The following is a 23553-nucleotide window of genomic DNA, read 5'->3' as shown; positions in this document are numbered from 1 at the left end:
GCCAAGTCCTACTGTGACCTTTCTTTTTCTCTTTCTCTTTCTTTCTTTCTTTCTTTCTTTCTTTCTTTCTTTCTTTCTTTTGCTTTAAACTACATTTTCTTTCTTTTTCTTTTTTTAAAAAAAACAAATGAAATGGAAACGTTGGAAGGGGGAACCAGAATTGTTTCACCAGATAATTAAACCCATCTGCTTTTAATCAGATCCTTCCTGCTCTCCAAGTTGCTAATATTAATGAGAACAGATCCACACACTGGGAATGTAAGCAAGGGGTGGGGTGGGGGAACTTTGGTATTTACTAGGTGAAAAATGAAGCTTTGCAGGCATTTGGTTCAGCGGCTCTAGTATTTGACAAGTGTAGTTTCACTTTGATTAGGCAGTATACAGTATACAAGAGAGGCTGGGAAATCAGACTGCGATTAGAGGAGATGGGAAATTCTTAAGAACACCGAAAGGGCGAGTGGTGGGTGTTGGAGCCGATCTCTGGTACCAGCCCTACCCAAACCATTGCCCTTTTAATGGACCTACTTGTTCATTTGATATTCTGTAAGCTGTTTTGGGCATGATCTGGCAGGAAAGTACTGTGCAAATTAAGAAACAAATGACTGTCCAAAGCACTTGCTGCTACTAGCTCACCTACTCTGAGTCTAGATGGGGGTGGCAGTTCTTTTGGTGAGAGGAGAAAATACATGAAATCAAATATAAGTTGTTCAGGGTTAAAATTTTCAAGGAACAAGTACTTTGGAAATCTAAGCAGCTTGGCAACATTTTGCTGTTTCCTGGGAGATGATGGTGTGAGGTCCAAAAACCTGCTCTCTGCGCCTGGTGTTTGTACCTTGTCCAGACATTAAACAATGCTTTCCTGACAATATGGTTTTTAAATGCCTTATGTGCTTTTACCTTGCCATACCATAAATATGCATGCCACCCAAATATGTTATCATACCCTTCAAGATCCAAAACATCTGTATTCTCAAGAAGTAGCCATTCCTTCACCCAGCAAAAAGCTGCTGACTCATAATAAAGTTTACAGTCTGGCAGGGCAAACCCCACTCTGTCTTTAGCATCAGTAAGGATCTTAAATTTTATTCTGGGCTTTTTGCCCTGCCAGACAAATCTAGATATATCTCTTTGCCACTTCTTGAAACAGTACATCTTATCAATAATTTGCAATGATTGAAATAAAAATAACATTCTCGGCAATACATTCATCTTAATAACAGCAATTCGACCCAGCAAGGAAAGCTTCAAATTCGTCCAAATTTCTAGATCTTTTTTCACCTCTGACCAGCATTTCTCATAGTTGTCTTTAAATAGGTTCACATTCTTAGATGTCATATTCACCCCCAGGTATTTTACCTTCTTTACTAATGTTAAATCTGTCTCTTTCTGAAACCTCTCTTTCTCTATCGGCGCCAATTTTTTCTCCAAAACCTTAGTTTTCAATTTGTTAAATTTAAAGCCTGCCACTTGACCAAAATCCTGGATTACTTCTAGGGCCCTCTTAGTGCTGGATATCGGCTCCTGTAATGTCATAACGAGAACATCTGCAAAAGCTTTAAGTTTGTATTGTTTAACTCCGACCTGGATACCTTGAATCAAATGGTCCCTTCTAATCATGTTTAGCAAAACCTTCAGGACCGAGATGAAAAGCAATGGGGAAACTGGGCAACCTTGTTGTGTCCCTTTCTTTATTTTAAACTCTTCTGTAACCACATTATTTACTATCAATTTGGCCTTTTGTTCAGAATAAATCGCACCTATACCATTTTCGAAGTTTTGTCCAACCCCCATCCCCTGAAGATTTTTCTTCATAAAACTCCAGGAAATGTTGTCAAAGGCTTTCTCCACATCCACGAATATCAAAACTGCTTTTGTGTTGATGTTCACCTGCAGCTTTTCTAAGATGTTAATTATATTCCTCATATTGTCCGATAGGTGCCTTCCAGGGAGAAAACCGACCTGGTCTTTATGTACCACCTCTGCCAAAACTTTTTTCAGTCTTCTAGCCAAAATGTCTGCAAAACTTTTGTAATCCACATTAAGTAGGGATATGGGGCAATAATTCTTAAGTTGTGTCTTTTCAGACTCAGTTTTCGGTATAAGTGTGATATAAGCTTCTTTCCACGTCTCAGGCGCCTTTTCCCCCTCCATAATTTCATTGCAAACCTCCTTTAATGGTTGAATTAAGTAGTCTTTCAAAGTTCTGTAGTACTTGGAGGTTAGTCCATCAGGCCCTGGAGATTTGCCCAGTTGCATATTATGAATCGCACCTTCCACCTCTTGTTCAGTTATTTTGTAATTCAATAATACTTTATTTTCTTGAGAATTTTTTTGTAATCCATTAATTTTCAAAAATTGGTCAATTTTTGACTCAGTCTGCAGCCCTTGTGTATAGAGTTGTTTAAAATATATCTGAAAGCAGCTTCTGATCTCCTGTGGATTCTGTATGTTCTTTCCGTCCAAGATTTGTAACCGTGTTTAACTTTTGTCTCTTTTTCAACTGCCATGCTAACAGCTTCCCACATTTATTAGCTGATTCGAAGGTCTTTTGTCTCATCTGTTTAATTTTCCATTCAATATCCTGATTTATCATTTTCATATATTGTACTTGATATAACTTAATTTCTCTCAAAATCTCTTGTGATTTTGGTTTATGTTATGTACTAAAGTTCTCACCCTGGGCCAGCAGGGGGATAGTGTAGATCGTTTTCACTCAGGTCCACGTCAGTTATTTTAGGCGGGAAACCCTGGGTTGTTGTTGCTACAATGTTGATAGCTGGCTGCCTATAAAAGCAGGCTGGCTGAGCTGTTTGCTGTTCAGTTCTGTCCAGCTTACAATAAAGAGCTTCTCTGGAGAAATCACTGTGTCATCTGCTATGTTCGCCCACAACTTAACACTGGCGACGAGGATGGGATTGATGGACATCAGAGCACAGCCAGATGCAGCCACCTCTGAGCAGAGCTGAATCACTGAGCTGAATCACTGAGCGAAATCACTGGACAGAACCAATTCAGAGCTGACTGTTCTGGCTAGAGCACAGTGTTCCATCCATCGCCCTTCACGCCGGCATCGGAATAAAGGCTTCACTTGTGTCTCTACCGCCGTTTGCACCAGCCTCTGATTCATGGGACTCCTACCTCACTCGGTTCAACTGCTACCTCCAAGCCAACGAGCTGACGCAAGTATCACAGGAGCGTAAGCGGGGCCTATTCTTCAGCCTCTGTGGGCCTGAGGTTTTTGAGACAGCCCGAGCATTGGTTGCGCCTGAAGCAGTCCAGGCAACACCGTGGGACACGATCCAAGAGAAGCTCCGCAACCACTACGCACCAAAGCCGTCCAAGATTGCTGCCCGCCATGTGTTCTACCACCGGAACCAGGCAGAGGGGGAGTCAATCAACAACTACACCACCGCCCTGCGACAGGCTGCAATGCACTGCGAGTTCAGAGACTTAGACGATGCCCTGATGGATCGAATCATCTGCGGGGTCCGGAACATCCATCTGCAATGGTGTCTCCTCGCCAAGCCAGACCTCACGCTACAGAAAGCCATTGAGGAGGCTGTGGCCCAGGAGATCCGCAAGGCCAGCAGCCTGCGTCTTGCTAGGAAGCCAGTTCCAGTGCATCATGAAGAGGCCAGCAGTGATGAGGCATCCTCCAGTGAAGACGATGACGTGTACCAGACAAAGCGGGAGCGCAGGAAGTTCCAACAGAAGTCCAAGAGCCAACCAGAATGTGCCGGCTGCGGAGGCAACCATTCCCGTGCAAAGTGTCGATTCAGAGACACCACCTGTAGGAAGTGTTCCAGAAGGGGCCACATCGCTAAGGTCTGCTGATCGGCTCCGTCTGACACCCCCCCTTCACCAACTCGCAAGTCCAAGTCTTCACTCTAGTCTGCCAAGGAAAGCTGTTTCGCTCTCACCAACTGCCGCTGCCCGTCTGGAACCACGATTGGCCAAACCGACTTGCCTACGCGACGCAAGCTGAACGTCACGGTGCTCATTGAAGGAGCTCCATGTGACATGGAGATCGACACCGGGTCTGCCCTGTCCATCGTGTCTTGGAGCACCATCAAAAGACTGGTACCCAGGGTGTCCAAAAGGCAACTCGACTCTCACCGCGTACACCTGAGAGACTACCAGGGAAACGACATTCCCGTGGTAGGCGTTGGCCGGTTCCGGATCGCCTTCAAGGATTTTTCGGGCCTGCTCTGACTGGTGGTGGTAGAAGGTCAGCGGCCAAGCCTCCTAGGGCTAGACTGGTTTGATGCCCTCGGCCTGGAAGTCACCGGCATCAACTGCATCTCTAACGCAGAGACTGAGGGTCTGGTCAAAGACTTTGCCAAGGTTTTTGATGGCACTTTGGGGCAATATACAGGTACGCCCATCTCCTTTAGCCTTGATCCACAAGTCGCCCCCATCAAGCTAAAGCCACGACGGGTTCCCTTTGCTCTCAAGGCTAAGGTGGACGAACAACTGGACAAGCTGATCGCCCAAGGAGTTTTGGAGCCGGTTGACCATGCCAAGTGGGAAACCCCCATCGTCACGCCTGTCAAGCCAGATGGGTCGGTGAGAATCTGCGCTGACTACAAGTGCACGATCAACAAGGCACTTCAGCAGCACGCTTATCCGGTTCCTGTTGTCCAACACCTGCTGCATTCCCTGGGTGAGGGTACGGTCTTCGCTAAGCTGGACCTTGCCCAAGCCTATCAACAACTGCCCATCGATGATGCCACTGCTGAAGCCCAGACGATCGTCACCCACCGAGGGGCATTCTGTTGCCGCCGGTTGCAGTTCGGGGTGAGTGTGGCTCCTGGCATCTTCCAAAGCCTTATGGAGCGCCTCCTGCAAGGGCTTCAGGGCGTGGTACCATATTTTGATGATGTCTTGGTGTCCGCAGACTCACACTAGCAGCTGTTCGAGTGCCTCCGTGCCGTACTGACCAGGTTCCAGGAGGCCGGACTCAAGGTAAAGAGGGAGAAGTGCCAGATCGCCGTTCCACAGGTAGAGTTCCTGGGCTATCTTATCGACGCCTCGGGCCTTCACCCGACCACATCCAAGATCCGTGCTATCCAGCAGGCCCCATCCCAAAGAACAAGACGGAGTTGCAGGCGTTCCTGGGGCTGCTGAACATTTATAACAAGTTCCTGCCCCACAAAGCCATGGTGGCTGAGCCTCTTCACCGACTCCTCAGCACAAAGACGCCTTGGTCCTGGGGTCATTGGGAGACGGCGGCCTTCAACGCGGTCAAGGCTCTCCTTTCATCAGACAGTGTGCTGGTACAGTACAGTGAAGCCAGGCTGCTGGTCCTTGCCTGCGATGCCTCACCTTTTGGCATCGGTGCTGTCCTTAGTCACCGTTTTCCAGACGGAAGAGAAGCACCGCTCGCCTACTTTTCCAGGACACTATCTCCGACGGAACGGAATTACAGCCAGCTCAACAAGGAGGCATTGGCACTTGTGGCTGGAGTGAAGAGGTTTCATGAATACCTCTATGGCAGGACTTTTGACCTCATCACTGACCACAAGCCGCTCCTGGGCCTCCTCGCCGGTGATCGTCCAACTCCACCGGTCCTCTCACCACACATGGTGCGATGGACTGTTTTCCTGGCTGCCTACCACTACCGGCTCGTCCATCGCCTGGGAAAATCGATGGGCCATGCCGACGCCCTCAGCCGTTGCCCTCTTCCAGCGTTTGTGGAAGACCCGGCTCCAGCTTCATCGCTCCTCCTGATTGAGGATCTTCCGGCAGCGCCTGTATTGGCTGCCACTGTGGCCTCCGCATCTGCCCAGGATCGCACCATCAGCTGTGTGCTCAACTGGGTGTGGAGGGGGTGGCCACAAGGGCCTTTTGCATCAGAGTTCCAGCCCTTCGCAACCAGACAACACAAACTCTCAGCTCATCGCGGCTGTCTGCTGTGGGGAGACCGCGTCGTGATTCCCGAAAAACTCCGTCAACGCATCCTTGAGGCTCTGCACATTGGCCACCCAGGAATTGTCAAAATGAAGGCGTTGGCTCGGTGTTACGTCTGGTGGCCTAACATGGACAGTGCCATCGCTGCCTGGGTGTCTGCCTGTCAAGTGTGCCAAGAATCGAGGCCCGCACCACCGGCAGCTAAGGGACACAACTGGGAGGCGCCAAAGACACCCTGGTCGAGGGTGCACATCGATCTGGCCGGCCCCATTCACGGCCGGACCTTTATGGTAGTGGTGGACACCTATTCCAAATGGCTGGAGGTGGCCCTGATGCCCTCCACCACTACCGAGGCCATCATCCGGGTGCTGCAAGGCCTTTTTGCGACGCATGGGTGTCCTGATGTCCTTGTCTCCGACAACGGACCGCAGTTCACGTCAGGCACTTTTGAGCGATACCTTTCGGAACTGGGCATCCGCCATGCCCTAACGGCACCATTTCATCCATCCAGCAACGGGCAAGTGGAGAGAATGGTGCGCTCGGCAAAAGAGGCACTGGCGTGCCTGGACCGGGGAGACTGGCACGAGCGGGTTGCTGAATACTTGTTCGTGCAACACATCACCCCTCATGCGGCCACAGGGCGGAGTCCTGCTGAACTGCTTATGGGCTGCCGCCTCAGGTCACTGCTCGACCGGCTGCACCCGGACTTTGCCGTGACTGAACCCCCAGGCTGTGCCAACGCGCCACGGTCATTTGTTCCAGGAAACCAGGTCTTTGCCCGGAACTATGTGGGGGACATTCCTTGGGTGCCAGCCACAGTAGTGGGAGTCACTGGACCTCGCTCGTACCAGGTGGCACTCGAAGACGGACGCTTGTGGTGCTGGCACATAGACCAGCTTAGGCTCAGGGTTGGGGACTTGGACACTAGCGTGGTGCCCCCAACTGCGCTCGTGGCTCCAGAAGAGACACTTACAGATGGCGAGGCTCCACCTACACCTCCCTCGCAAACTGCCAGCGTGGAGCCGAACCAAGCCACTTCAGAGGGTCTGCCAGACTTACCACAGGCTCAGACCACTCCACTTGCGGAGGCTCCACCCACAGCAGCGAATCCAGGGGATTTGGTTTCAACGCCACCTAGGGTTGCACCACAACCTCAGCAAGAATTGTGTGCCCCCCCCCGGACTTGGCTACCAGTCCCCGGCGGTCTGGCAGAGTTTCCAAGCGCCCAACTTATTTAAAGGACTATGTTGTTGGACATGTATCACTGTTGGTCTACGTATGGGAAATGTAACCAATATGCTTTTGTGCCTAATTGAACTATTACGTGTAGTGCTGTATATAAGGAAACCATTACGATTGTAACTAACGCCTTATCTCGGTGGGGAGGGGTGTTATGTACTAAAGTTCTCACCCTGGGCCAGCAGGGGGATAGTGTAGATCGTTTTCACTCAGGTCCACGTCAGTTATTTTAGGCGGGAAACCCTGGGTTGTTGTTGCTACAATGTTGATAGCTGGCTGCCTATAAAAGCAGGCCGGCTGAGCTGTTTGCGGTTCAGTTCTGTCCAGCTTCAATAAAGAGCTTCTCTGGAGAAATCACTGTGTCATCTGCTATGTTCGCCCACAACTTAATAGTTTAACTCTAAGTTTTTTCTCTCCTTCTCTTATTTTCTCCAAAATCTTCTCTTTTTTCTCATTTTGGGTTTTCCTTTTTATTGCGTTTTGCTGTATCAAGAACCCTCTCATTACAGCTTTGCTTGCGTCCCAAATTGTTCTTTTTTCCACAGTGGTCTTCAAATTTATCTCAAAGCAATCTTTTATAGTTTTTTGGGCCTTCTTGGTAATTTCTAGATCTCTAAACAAGGCGTCGTTCATCCTCCATCTGAAGGAACCAGTCAGTGTTGGCTTCATTTCCATTTTCACAGGATTATGGCCGGAGCAAGTTATTGGGCAAATTTCCACAAAAGGTTTTTATTTTTTAAAACAACAACAACCCCGAGAGATAAAATAAAACAATTGCAGTTTGGTTTATTCTACAACTGTGATTCTTGGGTGTGGTGACCATTTCTGGCCGAAATCTTTCTGTGTGATCTCAACTTTGGGTGTCTCCCTCTTCCCCATCACCCCCCCAAAAAACCCCTCCCTCAAGCATATGTTGCAGATTCTCTCTGTTATACAATGCATGTGTATGCTCTTACTCACCAAATACATAATAAAATGTAGCAGTGGGCCAGAACAGCAGTCATTAATCTCCAAACCCTCCTGAACTCTAGAGGATACAGATCATTAGCACTCTATTCAAATTCCCAGATGCTTTCTGGGAATCAAAATTTGCTTTTTTTAAAAAAAGAAAGTACAGTACAGTGAGCAGACGCCAGCTTTGCTCGACTTGTGATGTGCAACATTCAAAAGCATCCTTTATTAATTAAGCCATAAAATGTAAACCTGGCTTGTGGAATTCGTTGCCTGCATAATCTGCTCATGGGCACTAGTTTAAATTGCTTTCCCCCCTTTTCTTTTTTAAAAAGATATTAGGAAAGAAGGGTGGGTCTATCACAATGGCTATACATCATGGCAGCTAGTAGAGCATCCAGGCACAGGGGCAGCATACCCCTTAAAACTTGGGCTTCCTATAGACAACTAGGTAAAGGTAAAGGGACCCCTGACCATTAGGTCCAGTCGTGGCCGACTCTGGGGTTGTGGCGCTCATCTCGCTTTATTGGCCGAGGGAGCTGGCATACAGCTTCCGGGTCATGTGGCCAGCATGGCTAAGCCACTTCTGGCGAACCAGGGCAGCGCATGGAAACGCCGTTTACCTTCCCGCCGGAGCGGTACCTATTTATCTACTTGCACTTTGACATGCTTTCGAACTGCTAGGTTGGCAGGAGCTAGGACCGAGCCACTAATGGGCTAGACAAGCTTGTATGACCTAGAAGTATCCTTAAAAATTCAATTAAAAATAGCACTAGAAGCAAACTGTGGTTTTTATTTTATTCTGTGTTGGCTTCCCTTGCTGCTTGACCTGGAAGCTGCAGTCATAGAATCATAGAATAGAATCATAGAATCATAGAATCATAGAGTTGGAAGAGACCACAAGGGCCATCGAGTCCAACCCCCTGCCAAGCAGGAAACACCATCAGAGCACTCCTGACATATGGTTGTCAAGCCTCTGCTTAAAGACCTCCAAAGTAGGAGACTCCACCACACTCCTTGGCAGCAAATTCCACTGTCGAACAGCTCTTACTGTCAGGAAGTTCTTCCTAATGTTTAGGTGGAATCTTCTTTCTTGTACTTTGGATCCATTGCTCCGTGTCCGCTTCTCTGGAGCAGTAGAAAACAACCTTTCTCCCTCCTCTATGTGACATCCTTTTATATATTTGAACATGGCTATCATATCACCCCTTAACCTCCTCTTCTCCAGGCTAAACATGCCCAGCTCCCTTAGCCGTTCCTCATAAGGCATCGTTTCCAGGCCTTTGACCATTTTGGTTGCCCTCTTCTGGACACGTTCCAGTTTGTCAGTGTCCTTCTTGAATTGTGGTGCCCAGAACTGGACACAGTACTCCAGGTGTGGTCTGACCAGAGCAGAATACAGTGGCACTATTACTTCCCTTGATCTAGATGCTATACTCCTATTGATGCAGCTCAGAATTGCATTGGCTTTTTTAGCTGCCGCGTCACACTGTTGGCTCATGTCAAGTTTGTGGTCAACCAAGACTCCTAGATCCTTTTCACATGTACTGCTCTCAAGCCAGGTGTCACCCATCTTGTATTTGTGCCTCTCATTTTTTTTGCCCAAGTGCAATACTTTACATTTCTCCCTGTTAAAATTCATCTTGTTTGTTTTTGCCCAGTTCTCTAATCTGTCAAGGTCGTTTTGAAGTGTGATCCTGTCCTCTGGGGTGTTAGCCACCCCTCCCAGTTTGGTGTCATCTGCAAATTTGATCAGGATGCCCTTGAGTCCATCATCCAAGTCGTTGATAAAGATGTTGAATAAGACCGGGCCCAAGACAGAACCCTGTGGCACCCCACTAGTCACTCTTCTCCAGGATGAAGAGGAACCATTGATGAGCACCCTTTGGGTTCGGTCAGTCAGCCAGTTACAAATCCACTGAGTGGTAGCATAGTCAAGACCGCATTTTACCAGCTTCTTTACAAGAATATCATGGGGCACCTTGTCAAATGCTTTGCTGAAATCAAGGTAGGCTACATCCACTGCGTTCCCTTCATCTACCAGGCTTGTAATTCTGTCAAAAAACGAGATCAGGTTAGTCTGCTGCAACATGATTGCTGACAGGAGCAAGGCCTTGTCAGCATATAACACCTGTGCTCAGAGACCTGCAGTGCTTGCCAATTTGCTACCGGGCTAAGTTCAAGGTGTTGCTATCAGTACAGTGGTACCCCGCAAGACGAACACCTCGCAAGACGGAAAACCCGCTAGACGAAAGGGTTTTCCGTTTTGGAGGCGCTTCGCAAAACGAATTTCCCTATGGGCTTGCTTCGCAAGACGAAAGCCCATAGGGAAATCTCCGGGACAGCGGGGAAGCGCAGCGCGTCTTCCCCACTGTCCTCGGACCTCCTCCGAAGGCTGGCGGTGGGGCGGAAAGACCTCCTCCTGCCGCCAGCCTTTGGAGCATCCTTCCGAAGGCTGGCGGCGGGAGGAGGTCTTTCCGCCCCACCGCCAGCCTTTGGAAGGCTGCTCCAAAGGCTGGCGGTGGGGCGGAAAGATCTCCTCCCGCCGCCAGCCTTCGGAAGGATGCTCCAAAGCCTGGCATGCATATAATTCTTGATGCATGCATATAATTCTTGTTTTCCACATGTATCTCCAGATTAGGCATTTAAGAGTTTGAGCCCTTAGAGCAGTGTTTCCCAAACGTTTTTGGGCAACGGCACACCTGTTTACCGGAAAAAAATCTCGCAGCACACCACCATTAAAGCCCCGCCCCGTGACGTCAGCGTGCAGCGTCACGCCGGGAGGGACGCACAAAAGTGAACGTTTTTTCCCTTCCCCTTGCCGGGGTGGGAGGAGGCAGCAGAGCGAGGGACTGAGGGACGGCAGCAGCTGAGGCGGTGGCGGCTGTTGTGGTGGTGGCGGCGATAGCGGGCGGAGGAGGAGCCGTCGCCGGGAGTTGCTGCTGCTGCTGTTGCTGCTGCTGCCCGGACATGCCGGCCTCCTCCTCCTCCGCTGTCTCGCGCTCCTCCCTTTTGCGTGCGCTGCCCCACCGCTCGGCACCACCACCGCGGAGCCGCCCCCGGCTCGACGCGGATCCTCGCCGCCGCCGCCTCTCGCCACCCGACTCGCCCGCCTCCCTCCCACGGCACACCAGCCAGTGTCTCACGGCACACTAGTGTGCCGCGGAACACCGGTTGGGAAACACTGCCTTAGAGCAGTGACTGGGGATATCTGGCACTTCAACTGCGGTCAGACCACAACTCTGACCACCTCTGATCTTTGGCCATGCTGAGTAAGGTTGATCAAGCTAACCTTCCTTTATAGAATATTTATTGAGATTATGCAAAAAATTACACATAGAGAAAAAACAAACAAAAACTAACAAACACAAGCTAACGAGAAAGTTAACAATAAAGCAACCTAATAATAATAATAATAATAATAATAATACAAAAAACAGATAACTAAGAAATAGGAAAAAGAAGAAGGAAAAAATATTTTAAAAAAGAATAAATCCATTTTTCAACATCTTTGAGCTCATTTGTTGACCTCCTCACACCTCCCCTTTTGTAATCCCGTTTTCCAAGTCTTTTCAGCAAATCCTTACCCTCTTTCATTTATCTTTGCTCTATAACTTAACCTATTATAACTATATATTTTCATCCATATAGCTATCTATATTTACCTATTCTTATTAACCTTATTACCAAAACCACTTCTTTTCAGTCCAACATCATTTTAACATTCATTAATTTTACAGTATTTCTGCAAATAGTCTTTAAATTTCTTCCAATCTTCTTCCACCATTTCTTCTCCCTGGTCTCGGATTTTGCCAGTCATTTCTGCCAATTCCATATAGTCCATTAAGCTAACCTTCCTTGCTGTGAAGATAATATGGAGAGAGCACAACAGTATATGCTGCCTTGAACTCCCTGGAGGAAAGGTGGCAGGCGGGGCATAAATGTTGTAATAAATACAGAAATAAAATAAGGCTCTTGATGGAGGGCAATCATGGCCAATCATGTTAGGGCACAGGAAAAAATGAAGACAGGATATTATGAATAAAACAAAATGCTACATATATCTCAAAAAAAAAAAAAAAAGGTTCTTGCAGAGATCCAAGCTTCAAGGCTTGCGCTAGCATGCCAGGACCTGTGGCCGTTCCTAATGCAGAAGTATCTCAAACCACTTTTGGAATCCTGGCCAAACCTGAACTAAGTTGGAATCAATGGCCAACCTGAACTAAGTTGACAGTGCAGTGCCACCTAGTGGGAACAGATGGTCAATGAGAGATCATGCAACCACCCGGCCTTCTTTCTCCCATTGTTGCAATTTAAACTTTTAAAAACAAAATATTGCAAATTTAAGGCTGTAGGTTGATAGAACGTTGCAGGTTGATATGCATAAGTTCTCACATATTGGACACACCCTTTGTGCCTCAGCATACAAGGGCATAAACAACACACACCTTTAGAGCTTTGGGGCTAGGGTTTTGTTTTGCTTTTGCCAGATAATGAAGCAATTTAGGTTTATTAGTGACACACACCCAGATCTAATCTGGGGCCCAATTTAAGCTGGATCCAGGCCCATAACTGATTTGAGGGCCAGCCCCAATGCTTAATTAGGGTTTTAAGCCCAGTTTAAATATTTCTCTCAAGGAGAGGTAAAGCAAGGAGGAGGTGAAACGTTCAATCCTGCTGAATGCCAGATTCCTGCAGAGAGCAGGACTGAACTCTCCCCTCACCAGTCAGTGAGGAGAAAGTTAAATCCCGCTGGGTGCTTCTTCAGCCTGCTTCAGTTTGAGCTCTGGACTGGCTAGATCTAGTGCGCAGCTAACATCTAGCAAAAAAAATAAAGACTGTTTCCGCTATGAATTTAGATTTGGGGGTGTGTTCTTATATTGAATATGGATCATAATGGCAGAACAAAAAAAATCCAGTTATCCTTGTGCTTCTTAGATGCTATTGGGTTGCCTGAAACATCTCTTCAATTTCTATTTACAGAAATGCTGCACCTAAAACAGCTTCACCTATGCTGCGCACATAAGGCTTGGTTCATGTACCGTCACGTGGTTGCACATCCACTAATGACTGCCACAGGTGGCAGTGGCCTCCCAAATTGACAATGGGCCACACCAAAGTTTTGGGTGCAGTTAATAGTCTGTGATGGCTCTTTGATACACCCAAACAATCACTTCATGTATAGACTGGGATTCTCTGACATAACTCAGGGCCAAGGTCCAGATATGGCCCTCCAGGTCTTTCCAAGGGGGCCTTGGGATTCCCACCAAGCCACTCCTCCTTCTCAAGCTAACCCTTCACTGACTTTCTCCTTAACATCCTGGAGTGCTTCTGACCATTTCGAAAGGAGAGAGAGAGAGAGAAAAGTCTCTCTCTCTCTCTCTCTCTCTCTCTCTCTCTCTCTGTGTGTGTGTGTGTGAAGACACATGCATTTTGTGTAGATAGTCTACTGATACAAACGTACAAAGAGTCAGAGCACAGCTCCTTTTGCCAGGTACAAAAGCACAGCAGTGTAGCCAAAACTCAGCTAGAGGAACTCATAGTCTGAGGTTTCTTTCTCAACACACAGACCAGCTCCTGACAAAATGGTCCTAACAAAAAACAGCTCCTAACAAAAAGGTCTGCTCTGGTCAGACCTCACCTGGAGTACTGTGTCCAGTTCTGGGCACCACAATTCAAGAAGGACACTGACAAACTGGAACGTGTCCAGAGGAGGGCCACCAAAATGGTCAAAGGCCTGGAAACGATGCCTTATGAGGAACGGCTAAGGGAGCTGGGCATGCTAAGCCTGGAGAAGAGGAGGTTAAGGGGTGATATGATAGCCATGTTCAAATATATAAAAGGATGTCACATAGAGGAGGGAGAAAGGTTGTTTTCTGCTGCTCCGGAGAAGCGGACACGGAGCAATGGATCCAAACTACAAGAAAGAAGATTCCACCTAAACATTAGGAAGAACTTCCTGACAGTAAGAGCTGTTTGACAGTGGATTTTGCTGCCAAGGAGTGTGGTGGAGTCTCCTACTTTGGAGGTCTTTAAGCAGAGGCTTGACAACCATATGTCAGGAGTGCTCTGATGGTGTTTCCTGCTTGGCAGGGGGTTGGACTCGATGGCCCTTGTGGTCTCTTCCAACTCTATGATTCTATGAAAATCAAAGGCCTTGTAATGCACTGTAATTCAGTGTGGCGGGGGTCTTGCTTTGTTTTAAATCCTTAACTTATTTTCATTACAACTGTTTAGCATCCTCACCTGTTGACCTGGCCCTCGCTCACTCACGGCATATTTATGATTGCTCACATGCCTTTTGAAAAATTACTGAACAAATTGAAACATTTTCATGAGACTTTTAAAGTGGCTTTTTAAATAAAGAAAACAAAACCCGAAAACCTCTTTTCTGAAAAATTAATAATTTTAAATGGATTTCTTGGCCACCTCTCCTGTAACATTTATCAGTGCTCTAGTGGAAATCATTATTTGACAATTATGGTTTTCAATCTGCTTATTGCTATAGGAAAAGATCACGTGATCTTTGTGCCTTGGAAACTAAGTGCGCCTAAGCCATCTAAAGTGAGTCAGAATTCATTAAATCTAAACGGCCTGTGACATAATGTTTGTTCAGTTCGTAACAGAAATTCCACATCCCTTTTTCTGTGGCCAACTATTTGTGCAGAAATACAAGCAGAAGGCATTCCTCAATAGGAAGTCCCACTGAGCCTGCAAGCCTCTCGTATCCCTAAGTGGTGTGGGGGGGAACTGCTCAGACAAGGAGCAAACACGCTGGGGAATGGCAACCTCACAACCCTTGGTGTGAAGGTGGCACTAGGCCTTCACTGCGGACCAGTGTCATGGAGCTCTAATTATTTTTACAGCACCATCAGGGTGCATGACCCTTTACCAGCCGCCGGGATGTAGTGCCCTCCAGATGTTGATAAATGCAATTCCCATCAACCCCAGGTTCATAGTGCAAGAGGACAGGTCTCTGCCCCATTACACTTACAATCTAAAACAATAGGGGTGGGCAACCAAGTCATCAGGGGCTGAACACTATACTGGGATTCTCCTCAGGCCACACCTCTCCCGAAGACCACTGCGCATCCTCCTTGCACTTTCTTGAAGATGGACTTCTGGCAAGCGATGGGCTGCACCTCACAATGGTTGGGAGGAATGTTTTTGCCAAAAATCTCAGAAACCTCCTCAGGAGGGCTTTAAACTGACTAATGTGGGGGAGGGAGACAGTGCTCCTGAAGGTAGGAGTCTATCAATTGATGAAGATGATCATCCAAATGTCAAAGACCAAATGGAGCAAACAGCACGCAGACCTAGTGGTGGGAGGAAAAAATCCTTAAATAAGAGACACGGGGGAATGATTAATGGACTTCAATGTCTGTACACTAATGCGCAAAGCATGGGAAATAAACAAGATGAGCTTGAGCTCTTGGTACAGCAAACTAAATATGACATAATAGGCATCACTGAAACCTGGTGGGATAAGTCCCACGATTGGAATGTAATAATGGGGGGATACAATCTATTTCGGAGAAACAGACCAGACAAGAAAGGAGGAGGAGTGGCGTTATATGTCAGGGATGTGTATACCTGTGAAGAGATCCAAGATTTAGATCCTCAAAGCCAAAGTGAGAGCATTTGGGTCAAAATTAAGGGAGAGAAGAATAACAGGGACCTCATTGTGGGAGTTTACTATAGATCCCCAAGCCAAATGGAGGACATAGATGATGCCTTCCTGGAACAGATGGCCAAGCATGCAAAAGGAAGGGAGATAGTAGTAATGGGGGACTTCAATTACCCGGATATTTGTTGGATGTCAAACTCAGCCAAGAGGATAAGGTCAAACAGATTCCTCGCTGGCCTTGCAGACAACTTCATTGTCCAGAAAGTGGGAGAAGCAACAAGAGGAACAGCCATTTTAGATCTGGTCCTAACCAATGTTGATGACCTGGTTAGTGGGTTAGAAGTGGAAGGATCATTAGGCGCGAGTGATCATGCTCTTCTGAAGTTTACTATACAGCGGAAAGGAGCAGCCAAGCATACTAGGACTCAATTTCTTGACTTTAAGAAAGCCGACTTCATAAAACTTAGGGAAGTGCTGGGTGAGATCCCATGGACAGTAATACTAAAAGGAAAGGGAGTTCATGATGGCTGGGAGTTTGTTAAGAGGGAGATAGTAAAAGCACAACGTCAGGCAATACCAATGAGACGGAAACATGGAAGGTGCCTAAAGAAGCCAGGGTGGCTATCTAAAGAACTTTTAACTGAGTTAAGATTAAAAAAGGATGTGTACAAAAACTGGAAAAGGGGGGAAACAACCAAAGAGGAATTCAAACAAATAGCCAGCACGTGTAGACACAAAGTCAGAAAAGCTAAAGCACAGAATGAACTCAGGCTTGCTAGAGAGGTTAAAAGCAACAAAAAAGGCTTTTATGGGTATGTCCGTAGCAAAAGGAAGAACAAAGAAACAGTGGGGTCACTCAGAGGAGAAGATGGTGAAATGCAAACAGGGGACACAGAAAGGGCTGAACTCCTCAATGCCTTCTTTGCCTCAGTCTTCTCCAATAAAGAAAACAATGCCCGACCTGAAGAATTTGGAGCAAATGATTCAGCAAAGGAAACACAGTCCAGAATAACAAAGGAGATAGTACAAGAATACTTGGCTAGTTTAGATGTATTCAAGTCTCCAGGGCCAGATGAACTGCATCCAAGAGTATTAAAAGAACTGGCAGATGTGATCTCAGAACCACTGGCAGTCATCTTTGAGAATTCCTGGAGAACAGGCGAAGTCCCGGCAGACTGGAGGAGGGCAAATGTTGTCCCTATTTTCAAAAAGGGGGAAAGAGAGGACCCAAATAATTACCGCCCAGTCAGTCTGACATCAATACCAGGGAAGATTCTGGAGCAGATCATTAAGCAAACAGTCTGTGAGCACCTAGAAAGGAATGCTGTGATCACCAATAGTCAGCATGGATTTCTGAAAAATAAGTCATGTCAGACTAACCTGATCTCGTTTTTTGACAGAATTACAAGCCTGGTAGATGAAGGGAACGCAGTGGATGTAGCCTACCTTGATTTCAGCAAGGCATTCGACAAGGTGCCCCATGATATTCTTGTAAAGAAGCTGGTAAAATGCGGTCTTGACTATGCTACCGCTCAGTGAATTTGTAACTGGCTGGCTGACCGAACCCAAAGGGTGCTCATCAATGGTTCCTCTTCATCCTGGAGAAGAGTGACTAGTGGGGTGCCACAGGGTTCTGTCTTGGGCCCGGTCTTATTCAACATCTTTATCAACGACTTGGATGATGGACTCAAGGGCATCCTGATCAAATTTGCAGATGACACCAAACTGGGAGGGGTGGCTAACACTCCAGAGGACAGGATCACACTTCAAAACGACCTTGACAAATTAGAGAACTTGGCCAAAACAAACAAGATGAATTTTAACAGGGAGAAATGTAAAGTATTGCACTTGGGCAAAAAAAATGAGAGGCACAACTACAAGATGGGTGACACCTGACTTGAGAGCAGTACATGTGAAAAGGATCTAGGAGTCTTGGTTGACCACAAACTTGACATGAGCCAACAGTGTGACGCGGCAGCTAAAAAAGCCAATGCAATTCTGGGCTGCATCAATAGGAGGATAGCATCTAGATCAAGGGAAGTAATAGTGCTACTGTATTCTGCTCTGGTCAGACCTCACCTGGAGTACTGTGTCCAGTTCTGGGCACCACAATTCAAGAAGGACACTGACAAACTGGAACGTGTCCAGAGGAGGGCCACCAAAATGGTCAAAGGCCTGGAAACGATGCCTTATGAGGAACGGCTAAGGGAGCTGGGCATGCTAAGCCTGGAGAAGAGGAGGTTAAGGGGTGATATGATAGCCATGTTCAAATATATAAAAGGATGTCACATAGAGGAGGGAGAAAGGTTGTTTTCTGCTGCTCCGGAGAAGCGGACACGGAGCAATGGATCCAAACTACAAGAAAGAAGATTCCACCTAAACATTAGGAAGAACTTCCTGACAGTAAGAGCTGTTTGACAGTGGATTTTGCTGCCAAGGAGTGTGGTGGAGTCTCCTACTTTGGAGGTCTTTAAGCAGAGGCTTGACAACCATATGTCAGGAGTGCTCTGATGGTGTTTCCTGCTTGGCAGGGGGTTGGACTCGATGGCCCTTGTGGTCTCTTCCAACTCTATGATTCTATGATTGTCCTTGAACCCTGATTGTACCTCTTGCCTGCCCAAGCAGAGTCTAGAGACTTCTGAGTCCCTGCACCAAGGGTTAGGGATTTATATTAATTGCTCTGCCCACTTTTGTGCCTTCTGCTTCACCACCTGCACCAGTGCTGGTTGCCTTTCTGTGCCCAGTTGAAAATGCTGTCAAGGCTTTTTACAGGGGCTTTATTTTGTCTGGCCAGCTGCAAACGAAACAGGGAGTCTGCCTGCTCATTTCATAAAGATAGTTTGTATTTTAGGGGTTGGTTTTTTCTCTGTTTTAGCAATTGCATTTTATTGGATGTTGTGTTTTATTGTTGTTAATGTTGCATGCTGTAAGCATCTCTGGAAACAGGAATGATGAAGGACAGAACAGAGATAGGAGTACAATAATAAATTTCCTCCCCTGGCAATGGAATGGGAGCAAGCGGCGCCAGATGTGATCCCAGGCAGGAGCACTGGGCTTGAAGAGAGACAAATTTGCCCTATGAGGAAAGGCCTTTTAGTTCAGAGAAAAGGTGAGTGAGAGAATTTTATAAGAAGATGCATGGCATGGGGAACGTGGACAGAGAAAGTCCTCCCCTCCTGTAATATTAATACTCAGACATTGGAAGATAAAAGAAAGGCTGTCTTCACTCAACACATAGTGAAACTGTGGAACTCCCTCCCACAAGAGGCAGTGATGGCCACCAACTTAAATGGCTTTAAAAGAGGTTTGGAGGAGAGGACTATCAATGGCTACTAGCCAGGATGTCTATGGTCTGCCTCTAGTATCAGAAGCAGTATTCCTTTGTAAATCCACCCACCTACTAGCAATGCTCTTCTGATTCTACAGGTCGGAATATTTGCAAACAGAATAAATTGGAACAGATCTGACATCAGAAAAGGCAAGATTCAAAACCCATTAAGGGCAGACTTCTGACTTTCAGGACACTCTGCCATGGACTTTAGAGGGAGACTTCAACATGAAACTGCTGAGTTACAATACACCAAGAGATTCAAAGCTAGCGCTTGTGGAATGAATTTGACTGAAATATTTTTAAGATATCATATATGTTAATTGGTTTAACAATTCCAGGACGAATGTGTCATCAAAAACTTCTTCTTTTAAAAAAACATACTACCACAGTTAATTATATAATTACTGTCTGCATTTCACTCCCCTGACTTAACTTTCTACAACCCCTCCCCCTCCTGCAGCTCAGAATAACACTTCATGCATCAGCTGAATTGAACTGTAGCCCAAGAGAGCTTATTTGTTAGTCTCTAAGGTTGCAGAAGATTCTTGGTTGCTTTTACTGCAAAAGATTAACAGGGCTGTTCCTCTGGAAATGGCACCCAATTTTGGCAGGCATTTGATTCATACCCAACCGAACCACTGATTCAAAAGCAAATAGTTAGCAGATCCACCTGGAGCCAGCCCTGAACCTTGTAAGAACTGACTGCATTCCTTTGAAATTAATAGTGTTTCCTTTGGATTACTCACCAAGCCAGGCTAAATATGGGGGTGGACATCTGGTGAAACTAAAAAGCAATCTGTATGCCCTCCAGATTGGTTTAGATCAGGGGTTGGCAACCTAAGGTCCGTGGGTCGGCAGTGGCCCACAGGGCTCGTCTATCCAGCCCATGGCACCCCCCTTACTGGCACGGTGCAGCATTCAGAGGTGCAGGGAAAGTGTGGTTTGACTATACATGATTTTACATGATTTTAGCTTTAGGCACTGCTCCCGGGGCATAACCTCTGCATAAGTTGAGAATCACCTGTACTCACTGGTCAGAGCTAGGACTTTGGGAACCAAAATGGACATTTTTCATAAAAACTTAGTGTGTCTTGGAAGTCATATCAGAAGTCAGTGAACTACCATCTTCCTCAGCACTCGTTAGATAAACAAACACATCTAATGTAATAACCAAATGTCAGGACTGAGAAAATATTGTGCTGGGGGGTGGGAAGCCTCTGGCCTTCCAGGGCTGATGGATCCCCATCAACCCTCAGCAGCATGGCCAGCAGTCAAGAATGGTGGAGTCTAGAAACATCTGTCTATAGGGCTTCACACTCCACCTGTTCCTGAGATATGTTTTCACTTTTGAGGGGATCACAGGGATTTTTGTTGCAAACCTTGAGAAAATAAAGAAACAACAATGAAGGCAGCCCCTCTAATTAAGAAAACCACCTTTCCTCAGGGGCAACTTTCACAAGGAAAAGAGATGTTAAAGATTCCCTCCTCATGTACAAAAGCATCACCAGGAACACTCTTGCATTCTTGGCGCAAAGTTAACCCAGCCCAGGACTTGAAGGATATATCCAACCAACAGCCATGAAAAAGGCTGAATAAGCCCCTCTCCACCCACAGGCCTCTTCAGAAGGAAGGCACCAGCCTTCCAACTGCTATGGGCTGGGTCATTCCTGGTAATGAATTGGCCCACATCACTGTGCAAGAAGGCAAAAAAACTTTTTTCCCCCTGGATGAAAAGCCCATGGGTAATTATCTGGTTTTTCTCCTCAGCAGAACGTGCTGTACAGTGTTCTTTCCAAACAATTCCTCAAAGCTTCCTTTGCTGAAGAAGCAGCCACAAGCCAGATGGAGAGTGAAGTATTTGGGTTTGCTGGGATTGGGTGCTGCACAGCTAGACAAAAAAACATTATCTTGATGGCACTATTAATACACATTGAATGAATCATCACAAGCCTTCTACTCGATCTCCAGCAAAACTGCAGTCCAAATGCAGGATGGCCAGAGGAACTTAAAGAGCTGCCTTATGCAGTCAGGCTGTTGTGTTCCATCTGGCTAAACAAGGTCTACACTCACTGGCAGCAGCTCTCCAGGGTTTCAAGCAGGGGTTCTCTTTGCCAGCCCTAGCTAGAGATTCCACTGGGGATAGATAGAACCTGGGACCTTCTGCATTCTGTCACGAAGCCATATTCCTCCCCCAGCCCTCCAGGTCCTAAACCCAGTGCAGTTATGAAAACAAAACAAAACAAAACCCAGTGTTTCTAGTCCTGATCACTGCAAAGGTTTCATGAAAGTGTGTGGATGGCACACATTGAAATCTCTCACCCCAAAACAGTTGCTGAATATTATTTGCAGTGACTAAGAAAGGGTGTATGGGGTGTTACGGGACTTCTTCCGAAGTAGTTTGCTCATGACAGTGGTCATACCCTGGGAACAGATTTAACTGTCTGGCTAAACTAGATAAGGGTAGTCGATGGATCTCAAACCCTGGGTGAGTTAGAGACTTCCTCTACATGCAAAGACAGGTTTTGACGGATAGAACAGACAAGATCAAGAGTGGGTCCAATGGTCAAGAAGGCTGTTTCTGAAGATGGAAATGAGAAGCAGATGGAGCCCATCTAGGAGAAGGAAAACTCTGATCCCAAATCTCCACTGCCTTGTGGGATATCTTCAGGAAAAGAAAATACTAAGGAGTAGGCCCTACACAAATCCAATGTGGAGTCCCTAGGACGGTTGGATGGTGCATTGTGCACCTCCTTCTGGCAACTCCTGCAGCCAAGTTGATGCCAAACATCTTGCTCTGCTTTCCTTTGGACCACATCAGCAAGACCAAGAAGGATGGGAGGTCTTGTCCTCTGGGCAGCTCAGGATCTCTATACACATTGCCCAGGCTTGCTCCTTGGGGAGGTCAGTTCGGTGCTACTAATGCAGTGGTTTGGCTTCACCATGGAGACACACTCCATTGTCTCCCGAGACAGATGGTTGCCAACAACAACAACAACGAAAGGGTCTTTGACATCTTGAGAAGAGCAGAGCCCACCCTTGGGGCTAGCAAAACTAGCATGGAATAAACAAGACACCCAGGGCCAGTCTCAAATTTTTTGATACCTGAGATAACCAGTGTGCTCCCTCCAAATTTTGCATGCAGACATCAGTCAGGCCAGGATGTTTTGGTGTAGCCCAAGAACTTTGGAAGCTGTGGGTGTCAAGGCGCAGCGCTCTCCTTCAGCACCTCACTGCTGCTTTTTGCTCCCTAATGTTCCTGTCTGAGGCAGCAGCTCCAGTCTGGGTAATAGAGAGCCATCCCTGCAGCCTCCAATAAACACATGCACACTTCCTTAAATCACATGGTGTCTGCAAATCCCACAGAACAAAGCTATGTTAGGGGGAGCAGTTTTGACTTTTTAATATTTTGAAAGCTTGTTTTCACTCAGCCTTATGATTTCCCACCCCACTTTTAAGAAGCAAATTGTTCTAAAGTATTGCACTTAAGCAGAAGCATTTCTCTTTGTAAAGCAAAACTGTGGCCAGATGTGCTCTTCGTCCAAGTTCATGTGCACAGATTGGCATGCTGGAGTGACTGCAAAGTTGCACACTCTGGAACCACACACACACACTCCAAAGTGGAGAGATGTAATAGAAGTCTCCTTGATGAGAGGTCATCCTACACATGCTAGATCAAGGAATGAAATGGGCAGAAAGGACCTTACCACATTGCAGGAGCAGAAAACAGTGTTGGACCAGTGAGAACAAAGCATCTGACTCTTTGATCAGGCCAAAGACCCATCCATCACCCTGTTCTCACAGTCACCAACCAGATGCCTTGGAGAAACATGGAAGCAGGACATGACCACAAGTGTTCTCCCCCCTGTGATTCCCAGAATACTGCCTCCAAACCTGATCTTCATCCAGTGGCCTGAAACCCACAAGGACTTTGTGTCCTGACATAAGGTGTGTCATTGTGGGGTCTCCACAATTCTGTGGTTCTTTTTGAAGAGGAGAAAAGCCGAGAGAGGGAGAGAAAAGGAAGGAGTGTGGGTGAGGGGAGGGAGAATCAAATGCAAGTGAGCGTAGTACTTTAACAGTTGCATAGAATATATTTTAATAGCTAAGGCTGCAACCTTTAATGGACTATCTCAATTAGTCAGGCACTTACAAAAAGAGGAACAAACTACTTGTAACCGAGGCACTTGGGGGGGGGGATTACAAGCCAGTAGTGTTTAGAGAGGCACTCAGAGATTAAATGCCTCTTTTAAAAGGGACCATGATCCAGTCGTCCACAATTCATAAAGGCATGTTTTCCTGTTTTAATTATATGCAAATTTCTGCGCATCTAAGCAGCTCCATTTAATTCAAACTCATTTTACTCAATTGGCTTAAAAACCCTAATAATCACATGACAGCCCTATTTATAAAAACTTAGACGAGCCTGGCCTGGTCAGCTCAGAGGCCCATCTACTCCAGCGTCCTGCATTCATGGGCGCCAATCTCACCAGCAGGA

At 46.7% G+C, this 23553-nt stretch overlaps 1 protein-coding gene across 1 annotated transcript in view; it reads left to right on the top strand.

Moving 5' to 3' along the window:
* The window catches only part of LOC309523905 (uncharacterized protein), a gene marked incomplete at its 5' end in the record, with an annotated part of 219544 nt that overhangs the window by 6655 nt on the left and 189336 nt on the right, over window positions 1–23553 (top strand). The window contains one exon of the mRNA XM_082208127.1: window positions 3116–3872. Within this exon, the coding sequence (XP_082064253.1) occupies window positions 3116–3834 (719 nt within the window). The 3' untranslated portion in view covers window positions 3835–3872. The remainder of the gene's footprint in view (window positions 1–3115; window positions 3873–23553) is intronic.

The sequence above is a fragment of the Podarcis vaucheri genome (assembly GCF_965113315.1).
Source record: "Podarcis vaucheri genome assembly, chromosome: Z".
Lineage (NCBI taxonomy): Eukaryota > Metazoa > Chordata > Lepidosauria > Squamata > Lacertidae > Podarcis > Podarcis vaucheri.
The sequence above is the reverse complement of the archived record's forward strand: the minus strand, read 5'-3'. Positions and strand labels throughout refer to the sequence as shown.